At 41.9% G+C, this 15,041-nt stretch overlaps 1 protein-coding gene across 1 annotated transcript; it reads right to left on the bottom strand.

The window, feature by feature from the left end:
* Positions 1 to 461: 461 nt before the first annotated feature.
* Positions 462 to 7,085, bottom strand: LOC119723657 (alpha-N-acetyl-neuraminyl-2,3-beta-galactosyl-1,3-N-acetyl-galactosaminide alpha-2,6-sialyltransferase-like). Its single transcript, XM_038194437.1, has 5 exons — positions 6,903 to 7,085; positions 6,057 to 6,300; positions 4,800 to 5,176; positions 2,249 to 2,356; positions 462 to 888 (listed from the first exon to the last, which is right to left on the bottom strand). The coding sequence occupies exons 2-5, from the start codon at positions 6,282 to 6,284 to the stop codon at positions 645 to 647; spliced, it is 957 nt and encodes a 318-aa protein (XP_038050365.1). The 5' UTR covers positions 6,285 to 6,300; positions 6,903 to 7,085; the 3' UTR covers positions 462 to 644.
* Positions 7,086 to 15,041: the final 7,956 nt, after the last annotated feature.

The following is a 15,041-nucleotide window of genomic DNA, read 5'->3' as shown; positions in this document are numbered from 1 at the left end:
GTTGAGTTCGAAAAGAGCGGCTGTACTTGCTAATAGCTCAACTACCTGCGTTGCAACACAGTAAATGGGCGTGTTTTCGTGACCGTGACCAGCAGACACTGTCATTTATCGGCTTTGGTCATTGGTTGAGCGTTTTCGTGACTTCGGTTGGCTAGAGTGACGTCACTGTTCCGACCAAAACCGAACCAAGGCCAAGGGTCGGTTACGTAGTGCATCTCAAGATGGCGGAAAGATAAATTCACGACATGTAACAAAACAGTGTTGGGGGAAAATAAGCTTGCAGTGCTTATTATTAATACGTACATCGTAAGTTTGTACATTTTAAATGGCCTGTAATTAATGTCTATACAACCTACATGCCCAGGTATTATCCCGAATTTCGCCGGGACTGGCCGCGAACACCTAAAAATTATCGATGTTGTCAAAATGTCCGCCATGTTTGTTTACAACTTTTTAAATTGTTTTCGGTTCAGCGTTTTTGTGCGCATGTGTAAACATGTTTCTGGTTATAAATTTGACGTCACAAACATGTTTCTGGTCGCGGTCTCGAAAACACGCCCCAGCCAAAGGTTTTTTTTCTTCTGTTTCTAACACAACAGTGACCTCGCTTTCGTCCCAGCAATATGGCGGATCCGCGGAAGTGGCTAACTGGGCCTTCGACCTTGGTTTTTGAGAAAGGGCGTATCGAGGTTTGCCAATGCTTTGTCCAGTTCCCACTCTGGGTAGTGGAACGAGATGTTATACCGCAGGGCCCAGCGAGCAAAGACTGCTTTTTCCGTCATGAAGCGGTGTCCGCCACGCTTGTTGAGCTCAGCCCCTCGGTAGATCGAGCACTCTTTGCCTCTGTTGTTGTAGTAGTGATATGGGAAGTCCTTTTGGGGGTTGTGTCTGTCAATGCAAGGACATCAATAACAATGTGAAATCGGTTATGGATTTTTCCCCTTCATCTATGTAAATTTAGCATTAAACTTATTGCTGTTGAAGAGCTAACGAGAAAAACCATCATACAAAATAATTATGAACTATATTTCCATCATCAAAGCTTTTATGTTCTTATATAATCTCGTATGATCTCGAAATTCACTTTTTGAGATAATCTTATTGTATACTTTACAGGGTAAGTATAAAAAAACAGAAGGAAACCCAAATGGCAGGACCAATTATTTAATGAAGTACTGCATGTAGCACTTTCAAAATCAATGATATGAAAGCCCAATTAATAAGCTTTCTTGTTTTACAAGAATTATGCAAATCACTCTTTTACTTTTCAAGTTACGGAAAACGAAAACAAAGGGATGTATGTGAATTGTTTTCATTTTGCTGAAAGAACACTTACCTTTTTTGTGATCCGTGGACAGAACTTTTAAACGGTGTTTGTGTTCAAAATTCTTGAAAAGTACCAAATTGAGTGATTTGAATGATTCTTGTATTAAAAGAAAGCTTATTAATTTGGCTTTCATATCCTAGAATTTTGAAAATGCTACATGCCGAACTTCTTTAAAACAATGGTCCTTTTTTGACTCGCCCTGTATTCAAACAAGCATACACTCTGAAATACCCAGGGTTAGATTTGATTCAGAGTCCAGGTTCTTAGTTTCTATTAGACCTTATACTTGTCAGAGTTAAAATGACACTTTTCTGAGTTAAAATGACACCTTTCTGGGTCAAAACGACACATTTCTAACTCAAAATGGACTCTTTTCTGGGTCACAAGGACACAAAATGACACTTTTCTGGGTCAAAATGACACTTTCTGGATCAAACAGACAATTTTCTGGATCAAAATGAAACATTTCTGCCTCAAAATGGACACTTTTCTGCATCAAAAAGACCCTTTGTGGGTCAAAATTATACTTTTCTGGGTCGACATGACACTTTTCTGTTTCAACATGACACTTTTCTAGGTGAAAATGGACACTTTTCTGGGTCAAAATGACACTTTCTTGGACAAAATGACATTTTTTTCGATCAAAATGACACTTTTCTGGGTCAAAATGGACACTTTTCTGGATCAAAATGACACTTTCTGGGTCAAAATGACAATTTACAGGATCAGAATTACACTCTCTGGGTCATACGTCAAACGGATACGTTTGCTAAGGTTTTGGGTAAAAATGACCACGAAAATGAGCGAGAGAAGTTTCCTTTTGAGCCATTTCGACCCTGGCAAGTATCGAGTCAAAATAGGACCTGCCTTCCGGGTCAAATCTAACCCTGACTTTTTAGAGTGTGCTGTTAAAATACTTACGCGCAATGATCGGCAGTCACCATGCCGTAAACATGGATTTCCTGGCAAACATCGATGGCAATCATAAGAGTCAACCATCCAGTGGATAACCACGATTTGGTTCCTCCTCTGTCGAAAACAAAGAGTCGAAAAATATAGAGCGTGTAAGTTGAGATTTTACGAGAATATACAGCATATCCGGGCACCATATAGGATCTATACAACTTTGGTAACGCCCTGTTTTGCGTCCTACAGTATGACTAGTCATGGACCCATCCAATCAAGGGCAATGATGGGTAGGCCTACTTCGAAAGAACAGAAAGCATTTCAATAACAACATATTGAAAATATTATGCAAATACTAAATGTTTGTGAGCGCAATGGTAGAACAATTTCATGAGGTGACAGATGGTATTTTTCATTCCATGAGGCTAAGCCGAGTGGAATTTTCCATTCTATCTGTCACCAAATGATTTGTTTTATACAACACCTGGATAAGTCCTCGTCATCTGATTGGTCAGAGCCGCTAAAAGACCGTGGAATGGAACTTTACGGCCCAGCCGTGCGTTGGGACGATGAAATACATGTAATTCAATGACACGTGATCAACGACCCACCAATCAAATGACGGAGATTTATTCAGGCATTGTATAACTCGCATTGTATTGATGACTATTATAAAATTAAAAATGTTGACCTCAACTTCTTTTCAACCGATCACGTATAGGTCCACCTCGATCGTCCCCAGGGCTTACTTTACATTCAACCTCGTTTCCAATAGTAAGCCCTGGATATGGATAGGAAACTTTCGTCCTCTGTCCTGATTCGATACCGCAATGGGCAAGTAATGGATTTATATCGTGTGCTTGGTGTTGTTATTTCCAACGTGCATTACGTGTTTTAATTGTTACGTCCACACCTTTCCTAATGTAATCCTTTGCTTTCCAATTTGCTAATATTAATATGAAACGTGATACTGCATATTGGCTTGAGAAGATTGTAACATTTTAACCTGAAACAGACACCACATACAAAATAAACGCTGATTTAACGCATAGCCAGGCACCAGACTATTCCTAATTTGCATACGTGTGCAAGACTTTTAAATATGTAAGTACCAGGGTGAGAGAGCAGGTAGTGGTAGGAGCGTACTGCTCGACACCAAGGGAACGAGATTCCGTATAGATAACAATTGGGTAAATTCAAACACAGGGTCTCTGACTAGACTAGTCAATGTTTGGTACCAAGACGTTCACAAAACACGTGAACGTGGACTGGCGAGACTATTTTTCATCCAGTCTTTGTCACTGCAGTATAAGATAATAATTGTAATTGGCATTCCCTGTTCTTTAATGCACATACAAATTCTAGGCTCTACATCTGTCAGCAAGCAAAACATTTCAACATTCAAAAAATATTCATCTCTGCCCTTGGTGAAAGATTTGTGCTCTTGATCATTTATGGTTGGGAAATAGGAGAAGGAGGGCTGATATCATCCGATGAAAACATCCATTCATTTGCACGCCAGCTTCAGACTCAAATTAATCATTGAGTTTCAAGACCATAGGACTGGGAGCTAAGCCAATGTAAATAAATTCCCGGATGTTCTCGCCCACCTATAGACCGTTTCATGGATACCGCCATCTTTGTGGTCACGTAGTCATCTCAGAGGGTTTTTACTACAGAATACTGTCCAATCATGTTTAGGCATGATGAGATGTATTTCTATAGATGTTACTCACGGGGAAGCCATTTTTGATCGTGTTCCCTGAATGTATTTTATAAATTATGAACTGTTGAATGGGATGGTGCCAGACTATTTATGCGTTCCAAGCCTCACTTTCATTTTTGTTATGTGGCTTAAAATATTAGGGAATGTTTAATCACAAAATTATATTTATTCATTGGAGCAGACTGGTATTAATTGTAATTAACTTATTTCATTGCTTTCATTTCTATTGGTAAGTTCAATATTAATGAAGATTTTTACCTCGCTTTCAATTTAATATGGCCGACTCGTGAATAAAGCCTATTGTAATACCCCCTGACATTCATAAATAATAATAAATAATAATAATAACTGTATTGATATAGCGCCTTTTTCCAAAGGATACGAAGCGCTGGGGGAGAATGCAACCAAAGACAGGTACGGAAGTATCATAACATTATGAGACCCATTATGTAGCACCTTTTTGGTAGGTGCTGCGGCGCATAATTGCTGCCAATGCCAGAAACACTGGGGCAAACCCCTTCTTTAGCGACAAGTGTTACTGGGTTCTTTAACGTGCTTTTACACAACACACAGGACCTACGGCTTTACGTCCCATCCGAAGGACGAAGCAATAATGGAAAAGTGCCTTGCTCAAGAGCACAAGCACCATGTTCCCACAGTCAGGATTCGAACCCATGTACCACGGCACACGAGTCGAGCACCGTAACCATTGGACCACAGTGCCCGGTCAAATTCCGCGCCCTCTCGAGGTAGACATTACCACGTGACCACAAAGATGGCGGTGTCCATTAAAATGTCTCTGAAAGAAAAGGCTTTCCGCTTTCGGAATATTGTACTCACAACGGCTGGCCCGTTTCCTTGGTGAAAAGTTTCGCAGCCTCCCCCTCCCCTTCCACCGTCTGGCCATGGAAGGTTGACACCGCGCTCAGTCGCCCGGTCAAATTCCGCGCCCTCTCGAGGTAGACACTCCGCCTGAACAAGCCCCACACCATGACCCTACTGCCCGACGGCAGTTCCTCGGGTTTCAGCCCAGTCATGAAGAAGTTCATGACACGGAGAGTCGTCCGGTTACCCACGTCGCGCTGGTAGCCCTCCACGGGCGCCATGTTCATCCTGATGGTGCAGGGGTGGCTGTTGATTTCCTGCCCCGCTTCTTTGCCGAGAAGAAACCCCGAGCTGGACACGACGGCGCAGGAGGAACACCTCAGAGTGACTGGCTGCGAATTGAAAATAGAAGTCCCGTATCTAGTTAAACCAAAGTAAACATAGGCCTAAACAGCACTGGAAACAACTTCGTTCCCAGGGTGTCGAGCAGTACGCGCCATTCACTACCTGCTCTCTCACCCTGGTATTAGATCATTTGCATATGCAAAATCTTTGAACATGTATGCAAATGAGTAATAGTCTGGTGCCGTCCTGTGCTTTACATCAGCGTTTGTTTTGTACGTGGTGTCTGGGGTAAAAACAGAATAAATTCATCTTGTCATCTTCCACACCTATTCTCAGACTATACAAACTTTAAACCTCTGAATAAAATCTACAATGATGCAAAAGGCATCATGGATGACACAACTGTATCAAGTACCACTCAGCAATATGTTATCGTGTCTTTTGTGTTGTAATCCTACACCTCTTCACTGGGATACCATGTCAACTTTTGGGAACACGAAACTCATCACCTTTCTGTTTTGTTTTATTCTCAACCCGGAGAAAGTTACATTTTCAGCGCTCTCTCACATTTTGTGAAGGGTTTTTCTCAAACAAAAACTTAAAATCATCGGTAAGATTTGACGGGTTTCCTTTTGGGATAAACAATTCGCCTTATGCGTGCAAAATCATAGCGGGTACCAGCAAAATTAAGGAAAATTGTCCAGTTCTGATGTAAGTTCTGATGTATTTTTCAAACAGCGAAGCGTTGTTTTTAGGTGTTTTGTTTAGCCCCAACTTTTGTGGGAACGAAAGTTTCCAAGTCATTTTGATTGAATGACAATTTCGATTACCACGTCTTCCACAGACTTGTGTGCATTTATCTTCCGCATTTTATTCCGAAATACAAATCGTGGAATTTTGTTATGGACATTATTTCACCAAGCTCACCTCATTGTCAAGCAGTGATTTGTAGTGTCGAATAGCGCCACCTACCGGCGGTAGCGTTGCACTGGTGTTCATGTACAGGCGATATGGGTCCCTTGCATCCACAAACGCATCCTCAAATGCACCCGCCCTCTCTCGATCTCGTGGTGTGAACAACCAAATTCCCAAGAAGAGGTAGCCGAGAGAAGCCAGCAGCGCCGATCCTACGAAATATGCCGCTAATTTTCTCATTACTCGCTTCTTGAAGCTGCCGAGTTGAATAAAGCCGAGTTGTTAATTGTATGCACCTATCAATTATTCTGCCCGCTCCCAGGTTGGGGGGGGGGGGGGGGGGGGGGGGGCTGGTACCTACCTTCCAAATGGAGGCGCTCTTATTATGCATACTGCAAAATATACTGAATTTGTCTTTTTGTGGTATGGGGAAGGCAGTATATACAGGGTGATTAAAAAAAACCCGAATTATTCAAATCACTTATGTACTTTTCAAGTTACGGAATTTTAAACACAACCACCGTTTTTCACCAACAAGTTCAGTGTTCTTTTAGCAAAACGAACACAAATCCGATAGGGATGTGTGTTAATTGTTTTCGTTTTGCTGAAGAAAGCACACCATTTTTGTGATCCGTGGACAGAACTTTAGAACGGTGGTTGCGTTTAAAACTCCATTACTTGAAAAGTACACGAGTGATTTGAATGATTATTGTACTAAGAGAAAGCTTATGAAATGGGCTTTCATGTTTTTATTTCGAAAGTGCTACATGCAGAGCTTCACTAAAACAATAGTCCCGACATTTGGGATTCGTTTTTTTCACTCACCCTGTATTACCCGAAACCCAAACACTTACTTACGTTATTCTTCATTCGTTTTCAACTTGTTGCTGGGAAGGGAAATACGTCCGTTGAATCAAATTCATGCTCTTGAACTTGGCATGGTATCTATACTGGAAACAAATCCGCCTATGTTTTCATTGTGACCTAGCTGTATCTTGCCGAGAGGCTGGTGAAATTTGCCGATTGTGTTCTATCGAACAGTGTGGCTTACACCGTCTATGCCTACAGCAATAACGGAGGAGGCAGCATGTATGCGTTCAAAGTCCATCCTGTTATCACTAGATAGACTCAGCGCGTGGCCGTGTGGTAATTATTAATTTTACGAGTTCCGTTTTGATTCTAATCTGGTGAAATATTACCAAAAAATCAATACACCAATCACTGCTATACATGGTCAGGGCCGTCGCTAGAGGGGGGTGGGGTGGGGTGGGGGGGGGGGGGGGTGGAGGGTGTGACACCCCCCCCCCCCATCCAAAAGTTCTTTCGGCAAATCCATACTTGTTGCCGGCAAATTTGTAACATTGAGGGCCTTTTTTACATTATTGTTGTCGGCAAATTTTGAAATCTGAGCAGGCTTTTTTGTTTGTTTTTTTGCTTGTCAAATATTTCGCAAAGTTTGTTGGCAAATGTTACATTTCATACCTGCCATACATTTGTCTGTCCGCAAATTTGTAAATATGAGGACCTTTTCTTGTTTTTTTTGTTGTTGCTTGTCGGATGTTTTGTACGCAGACTTGTCAAATTTGGTCCGACACCCCCCCCCCCCCCATTGAATATGTTCTAGCAGAGTTGTAGTCGAGTACTTTCTGAGTACCAGCTTAGTTACCAGAGATTATGATGGTTTAGTATGGAGAAAGCTGCATAATGCAGACACTGGACAGTAAATTCCCACCGAAAGAAATGAAACACTTTAGACAATCAGAATCTTGAAACCAACTAACCCTTTCAGACAAAAGTATTCGGAAAGTACTCGCCGAGTACTTTTCAAGTACTTTTAGGGTACTTCTGTCCCAAAAGGTTAATTAAAAATGAGTTTTATGTAACCAAAGTCTCAAATTAACATTTTCTCTAACACTGACCTCATTTTGCTGTCTACTGTCAATGTTTCTCTTGCGTTGTTCGTAAGAAACAGCTCAATACTTGGTAATAAACAAAGTACTCGGAAAGTACTCGACTACAACTCTGTGTTCTAGCGACGCCCCTGTACATGGTATCAAATTGTGCCAGAGACGTCTCGCCTCAAGGTCCAGATTGCTTACAAAAAAAGTAACGTAGTAATCTAAGACCATGAGATTGACAATGATCGACTAGCAGTAGGCCTATTACAGATTCAGACCGTAGACCTATCGTCAGAACAACGTCCACAGTGTATAGCCAAAAAGACAACATGCAAGCATCAAGCACTGCATGGCGACTCGATGTATAATGCACAATCATATTTTCACATAAATATATCCAAAGCAACGTTTTGCAATCCTCGGTTTCATGCTCCATGAACCGTGAAGTTCTATTTGATTATGAATATGCATTGTTCAGTTCATGACCTCGTGTTTGTATGGCCAGCCGCCCGGCGCCTGACAAACGTCATGAACTGAATGCACATTCATAATATTGCCCAAGCGCGCCCGCATAATGCATCCATTACAACGCGGCCGCCATTTCGAAATCGCATGGAGGAACATTTTTGGGACAATATTCGTAGGAGATGATAATTGAAAGTCGGGTTTTTTTGTCAGATGGATGAAGATTTTTAGATAAAAGAACGTTTTTTTCGAAAAGGTATGAGTTCCTCTACGACTAGGATTCTTAACTTTGGAAATTTCTGTACTGAATGAGAAGATAATCTCGATCAAAATCGGTAGCAAAATCGCTACGTCAGAGTTTAGCGTTTAGGGGAGCATTGGCTGTCTGGCCGTACTACAGAGCTTGCCATAGTACTGTACGGCCAGATGCGGTCGGGCCAGTTAAGGGAGCGTCTCATAAGTCGGGAACGTTCGCGGTCCAATGTACGTTCCGTTGGAACGCCAGGCGTTCCATTGGCATTCCATTGGGAACGTGCCGTGTTCCCAATGGAACGCGGGTGCGTTCCGCGCAATGAATGGAACGCACCGATCTGCGGTCCAGCTGGAACGGGGAGGGAACAGCGTGTTCCCGTCGGAATGCTGCACGGCGGGATATTCGCAGTCGGGTATACGTACGTTCATTTTTTCGTAATATTGCAGGCCTCGGAGTCGGAGTTAATTCAACGACATATTTTTCTGACAAAGTGTGTATCGTCAATGGTAAGCTCCGCTTTTATCGTTCTATTTTAGTTGGTAAATTTATTAAATGGTAAAGATATAAAAAGGATTGTTCTTGCACCAGCATACTTGAACGTGAATACGCAATCACCGTAGCGATTGCATGTGATGTGAGGTCGGGGCTACCGAAATTTCAGCACAGAAACGATATTTACATCTCCATCAACGTTCACTCGTAACTTGTGTTGAACTAATTACCCAAAACATCATAGGAATTTCACAATCACGTCCAAATATTACCTGTAAATCCGCAAAAAAACAAGAAAAACCTACCGTTCCGTGACTCACGGGTTGCCGGGGATCGGGACGCCATTTTTCCTAACGCAATACGGGCAAATATTCTAAACTGGTCCATCGTGTACGCGCTATGCTGGGAACGTTCCACTGGAACGCGCAATAAATCGCGTATTCACAACCATTCCGCTGGACCGTTCTCGCAAAGGGATTGTGCCGTTCCAACGGAACGGTGGCCTGTTCCCAATGGAACGCAGAGCGTTCCTGTCTGGGAACACGTCCGGGAACACCCCGTTCAAATGAGAACGTTCGAGCGTTCCGACTTATGAGACGCTCCCTATAAATAAATTGGGGGATGCAATCGGAGCCCAATCATCGTGAAAAATGTTACCCTTGACCTCATTAATGTGCCATCTCAACAGAGGGCGCTGTAACGAAATTACAGAAACCCAAGTTTACATGTTACCGCAACAAACTTATTCCAATCAACGGTACGCCGTGATTACAAATTACAAAATATAGAAAACACCTTGAAATAACAAACTTACTACGATTCAAACCAAAACAAAATTAACATCTTGCCGCTACAGTAAATATTGTCAAGACACGGTCTGGCAATCTTACCTCGATATGGTACTGCCCATACGTGTGACCCTGCATGACTTGTGATTGACCCGATTTCATTGACTGCTGTGATGTGGGACTGGTGCTGCGCCGGTAATGCGCCATAATGCCTCATGTTTTATGGGGGGGGGGGGTAAAAACGACATATCCCGCATCACACAGCAGTGGGCTTCGACTGGACTACATGTAAGGTAAAGAAAGGTTTGCGGAAACACCATGTGTGAATAATTTCTCAACTAAGAGAATGGTTCTGAAAAGAACCAGAGGTATAAACTCGACGTTGCGGTCAGTATGCTCTGACCGTCTTCAGGAGAGTGCCTAAACTCTAACAAAGTAAACACTTGAGTAGCAAAAGCGAAATCGAAAACTAGACAAAACCGATATTTTCGACCACGTCAGGGGCGGATCCAGGTCAGGGGTTAAGCTGCAACGATGGGAGGGTAGCTTTTTTTATGTGCACACATTTGTTTCCATCTTTAATGACCTGTAACCGCAATTTTACCTTATCCTACCCCCACGAACTTTTTATAACTGGACCACGAGCAATCGATCTAGCCTATTTGCGAAGTTAAAATGTTGCCTCTAAGTAAGGAATGTGTAATTAGGGAGACATTGAAATGTCTCCCTAATTCGACGTGTCTCCCAAAGGTATAACTTATGACGCTAAAATGTCTCCCAAAGGGTATACTTGTTATAATTATAATAATAACGATAAGGTGTCTCCCTACATTAAGTAATATAATAGTAATAATATAGTATAATAATAATACTAATTGAATTTCATGCACGCATCACTACATAGTTGTTAATTGATCACAACAACATTTTAGACCCTGTGACCAAGTTCCAGATTTTGTAATCAAAAATTTGGCCAAATATGTATTTATCTCTATCTCATTAACTAATTAGTATTATTTGTAAAGAAAAATCGTGTATTTAAAAATCCAAATGATATAACCACCGTACAACTCAGCCTTACAGTGTCAAATAAACCAAATATTATAATAGTAATAATAATATTTAAAAACTGAAGGAAATTAAACCTAGTACAAACAATAACCGTGTTTGTTACAAAAAATATGCGTAATTCTGTGACGTCACCCTTTCACCATCACATTCTTAACTAACTACTGGTTCCAAAAAACGTTTGAACCAACTAGGCTGCCGTGGTCCTATTTTGTTAATATTTGTGGGCTTATTTTAACCCAACTTATCCAAAGCAAAATCGTTAAGACCCTCAACTTCACCCTATTCATAACCCCAAAAGTTTTCAAACCCTAAAACTCTCACCTATACCTGTAAATCCTTACCCCAATACTTTAACCATATAAACAAAGCGTGTTGAATAATGAACATGCAATTTGTATTTTTATTTCATAGGCTTAATGAAAATATGCCCTCCACTAACATGTGACCTGACCCCTAAACCTCCCCAAACCCGGGAACCCTCACCCACACCCGTTACCTTTAAATCCCTACCTCGAAAACTCTAACCCTATAAACAAAGCGTGTTGAACAACGAACATGCAATTTGTGTTTTTACTTGAAAGGCTTAATAAAATGCACTCCACTAACATGTAACAAGTGAGGAATACTTAACATTACATTATCTTTACCAATTGTTTACATCACGATACTGTTTAACAGCTTTACATAATTCCGCTACACGTGACGAGGAGGCTGATTTACATTCAATAAACAATTTATATATCTGATCTATACTATAGTAAAATGTCCCAAACAAAAGTGTCCGTCGACTTATTCGTTATAACTCCACAGAAATACATGAAAAAGAATCAGGAACAATACACCACTGAAGAAGGACCGGGTCCGAACGCTTGAGAATTATTTAGGTAAGCACTAATTTGCCGGAAATTTTCTATACCTCCATATAACTTGCATCATGCACTTAATTCAGACGTAACTAATAATACAAATTAAAGCACGATAAATTTGGCAAAAAGGACACGTAAAACATTCCAAAATTGAAATCAGCCTGTACATAATAAAGAAAAACACACAACAAACTTTTTATAACGAAACACTTCCAGGCTAAATTATCAACGCTAAGCCAGTGAATGACTTGATCAAGTCTAAACCAGGTACGAAACCCATTTTCCTTCGGATCTTTCTGCTGATGCAGCGTTCGACCTGTGGCGTTTGAGAATAACAGGTAGCATAAAAAGGTTCGAGAGTAGAGCGGGTAATGAATGTGCATACCATGACGTCATCACAGCCATATTTGTGTCGTCACACTCGCGCGAAAATATGATCATCGGTAAGCTTGTGGGGCGACACTAGAGGGTGGCGCGACAGTAGAAAGAGGAATTGTTAAATGCGATGATCACGCATCGGTAAGTGGGACGACACTAGAGGGTGGCGGCGCGACAGTAGAAAGAGGACTTGTTAAATGCGATGATCATCGGTAAGTGGGGCGACACTAGAGGGTGGTTGCGCGACAGTAGAAAGAGGAGTGTTAAATGTGATGATCATCGGTAAGTGGGGCGAAACTAGAGGGTGGTGGCGCGACAGTAGAAAGAGGACTTGTTAAATGCGATGATCATCGGTAAGTGGGGCGACACTAGAGGGTGGTTGCGCGACAGTAGAAAGAGGAGTGTTAAATGTGATGATCATCGGTAAGTGGGGCGAAACTAGAGGGTGGTGGCGCGACAGTAGAAAGAGGACTTGTTAAATGTGATGATCATCGGTAAGTGGGGCGACAATAGAGGGTGGTTGCGCGACAGTGGAAAGAGGAGTGTTAAATGTGATGTTCATCGGTAAGTGGGGCGAAACTAGAGGGTGGTGGCGCGACAGTAGAAAGAGGACTTGTTAAATGTGATGATCATCGGTAGAGGGTGGTGGAGCCTGCCGGTAATGCTGAGCCTGCACACTGCCAAAGTTACCAGTGGCATCCCTACATGATTTTCTCGTGCAAATAGGACCCATTTTTGGACCCTAATTTTATCAAATCTGCTCTAAGATAATAGCCCAAAAGCTAGGGAGATGATCCTCGGCTATATTCGCACGATTCCACCGATTTTTAAACTAGACGGTCTCGTTTTAAAAAAAAAAAAAATTGTGGGGGCACTTTTCATGCAAATTAACGACTCGGACGCGTAGAAATCTTGAAACCCTAATCAAAATTGTTGCGCCCGCTGTAGCCTGTCGTGTTATTCGTCCCGTACGCGGTCAATCGTCGGCATATATCCTCATGCGCTAGCACATGCATGTAAAAATACAGCGCGAACAGCGACCTCACGCGGCCACTATTTTTATGCAAATCAGTTGGAGACGATGTCGAGCCTTGGTTCAATCGTCCATGTGAATTTTTGGGGGTGGTGCTCATTATGTTAATAGCCTTAGCTGACCTTAAATGTCGTTTTCCTATTGGTCGATCCTTGCGTGGAAACTTGCATAGTGAAACGTGGCACCGTACATAATCCATACACGAACACATTGTGTGTCTCTGCACACGGCACCAATGCACAAAAACTGTGGTTCCTGTCACGTCCGCAAAAGGACGGCTCGGCTCGTTTACATCTTTTCCAGAAGCACGTGGAAGGCGCTCTCAAATTTCTTACCCGCCGCTTCGGTGTAAATACAACACCTTTGGCTGTATCCGCGACGGAAGGAAATCATGAAGATGTCAGAAATGTTGAGAGACAAGATGGAGACGCAGGCTTCCGATCTTCAGTTTCCTCAAGCTTCACTTCACAACTCCGAAATTTCCAAAATCATGGTCTTCATGCAGTTGGGTGAATATCAACATTTTTTTTTATGGCAATGCTCTCTGACGACCGGGAAAAAACGTACTAGTACTAAGCCTATAGTTGCAACAACCGTCACTGCGCGCCCTTTCCTATGTGCTCTAGTGGGGCGGACTCTATATGCATTTTTGGGTACACTCTCTCCCAACACATATAGCCTAGGCGGTACTTCAACAAGTTCAAAACCATTTAATGCCATTTTGTCTGACCCTTTTAGGGGCGGGTCATGACGCTAAAAAGTGGGGGGCTGCGCCGGCAAAAGAACGATTCCGATAATTTCACCTTTTCTTTTCTTTTCTGCATTTGGCCAGCTCACCCATAGAGCTGCTCACCCAAGTGAAAATAAAATAATTCAAGAATTTCGCCATTGCTGGGAGTTGGCCATATTTTTAAACAGTAAGGGGCAAATGGAGTAAACAAACAAAAAATCGGCTGCAACAGGCAATAGTTTTTTTTTCAATCCAATAGGCCTATAGTTGGGCAATTTCCAAAGGTTGGCATTATACACTTCAGTCATTGTTCTGCATCCCACTTTTACGGAGATTGTACATTATGAGGCCGTTGAAAGAAACAGCGTTGATGCGAATTCAAATCCCTTTTGCTATAATGGCCCGGAATTACAACATTCAAAGAATTTGGCGTCTGTTAGGGGATTTCAAATTCCTGCTCTTAATAGTGGCCGTTTCTGTGTTATCCTCTTGGTCGGAAATCCTCTCAAATATTTCCTTGTTCGTATTTTACCCATATAATCCGAGAGCCCATTGAGGTCTCTCACAAAAGGTTTAATGGCGGCAGCGAGTAGGTGGGGTGTCCAACCTTCAAAACCGCAATTCTTAAGTGTCATACCCGTGCGTCTGGGAGGGGACACCGCCTAAATTTTTTTTTTATGTCTAAGTTTATTAGAACGATCATTCCAACACCAAACAGTCATGAAAGAGTCTGCTTTTGCAGAATTTCAACTTACGAATAAAAAATCCCGTGCAAAATTCACTTAAGAACGGCAAGTTAATTGCCGATTTCTGCACGGCTTAAAAAGTATTACGCAATGCACATCCAAGCATCGCTACCCACGTACTGCATTGCAAAACCACTGCAATGTAACATAGTGTAATATACGATATTATGCATTAATATTATGCCGGCCCAAATATTCGAGATAGTCATGATTTTGCGAATTACGCAATAATGCAACCTATCACGTTATTAAGAAATAAATGTCCGCGTTAATATGG

Source organism: Patiria miniata, unplaced genomic scaffold, assembly GCF_015706575.1.
Source record: "Patiria miniata isolate m_02_andy unplaced genomic scaffold, ASM1570657v1 HiC_scaffold_17, whole genome shotgun sequence".
In the NCBI taxonomy this organism is placed as follows: domain Eukaryota; kingdom Metazoa; phylum Echinodermata; class Asteroidea; order Valvatida; family Asterinidae; genus Patiria; species Patiria miniata.
The sequence above is the reverse complement of the archived record's forward strand: the minus strand, read 5'-3'. Positions and strand labels throughout refer to the sequence as shown.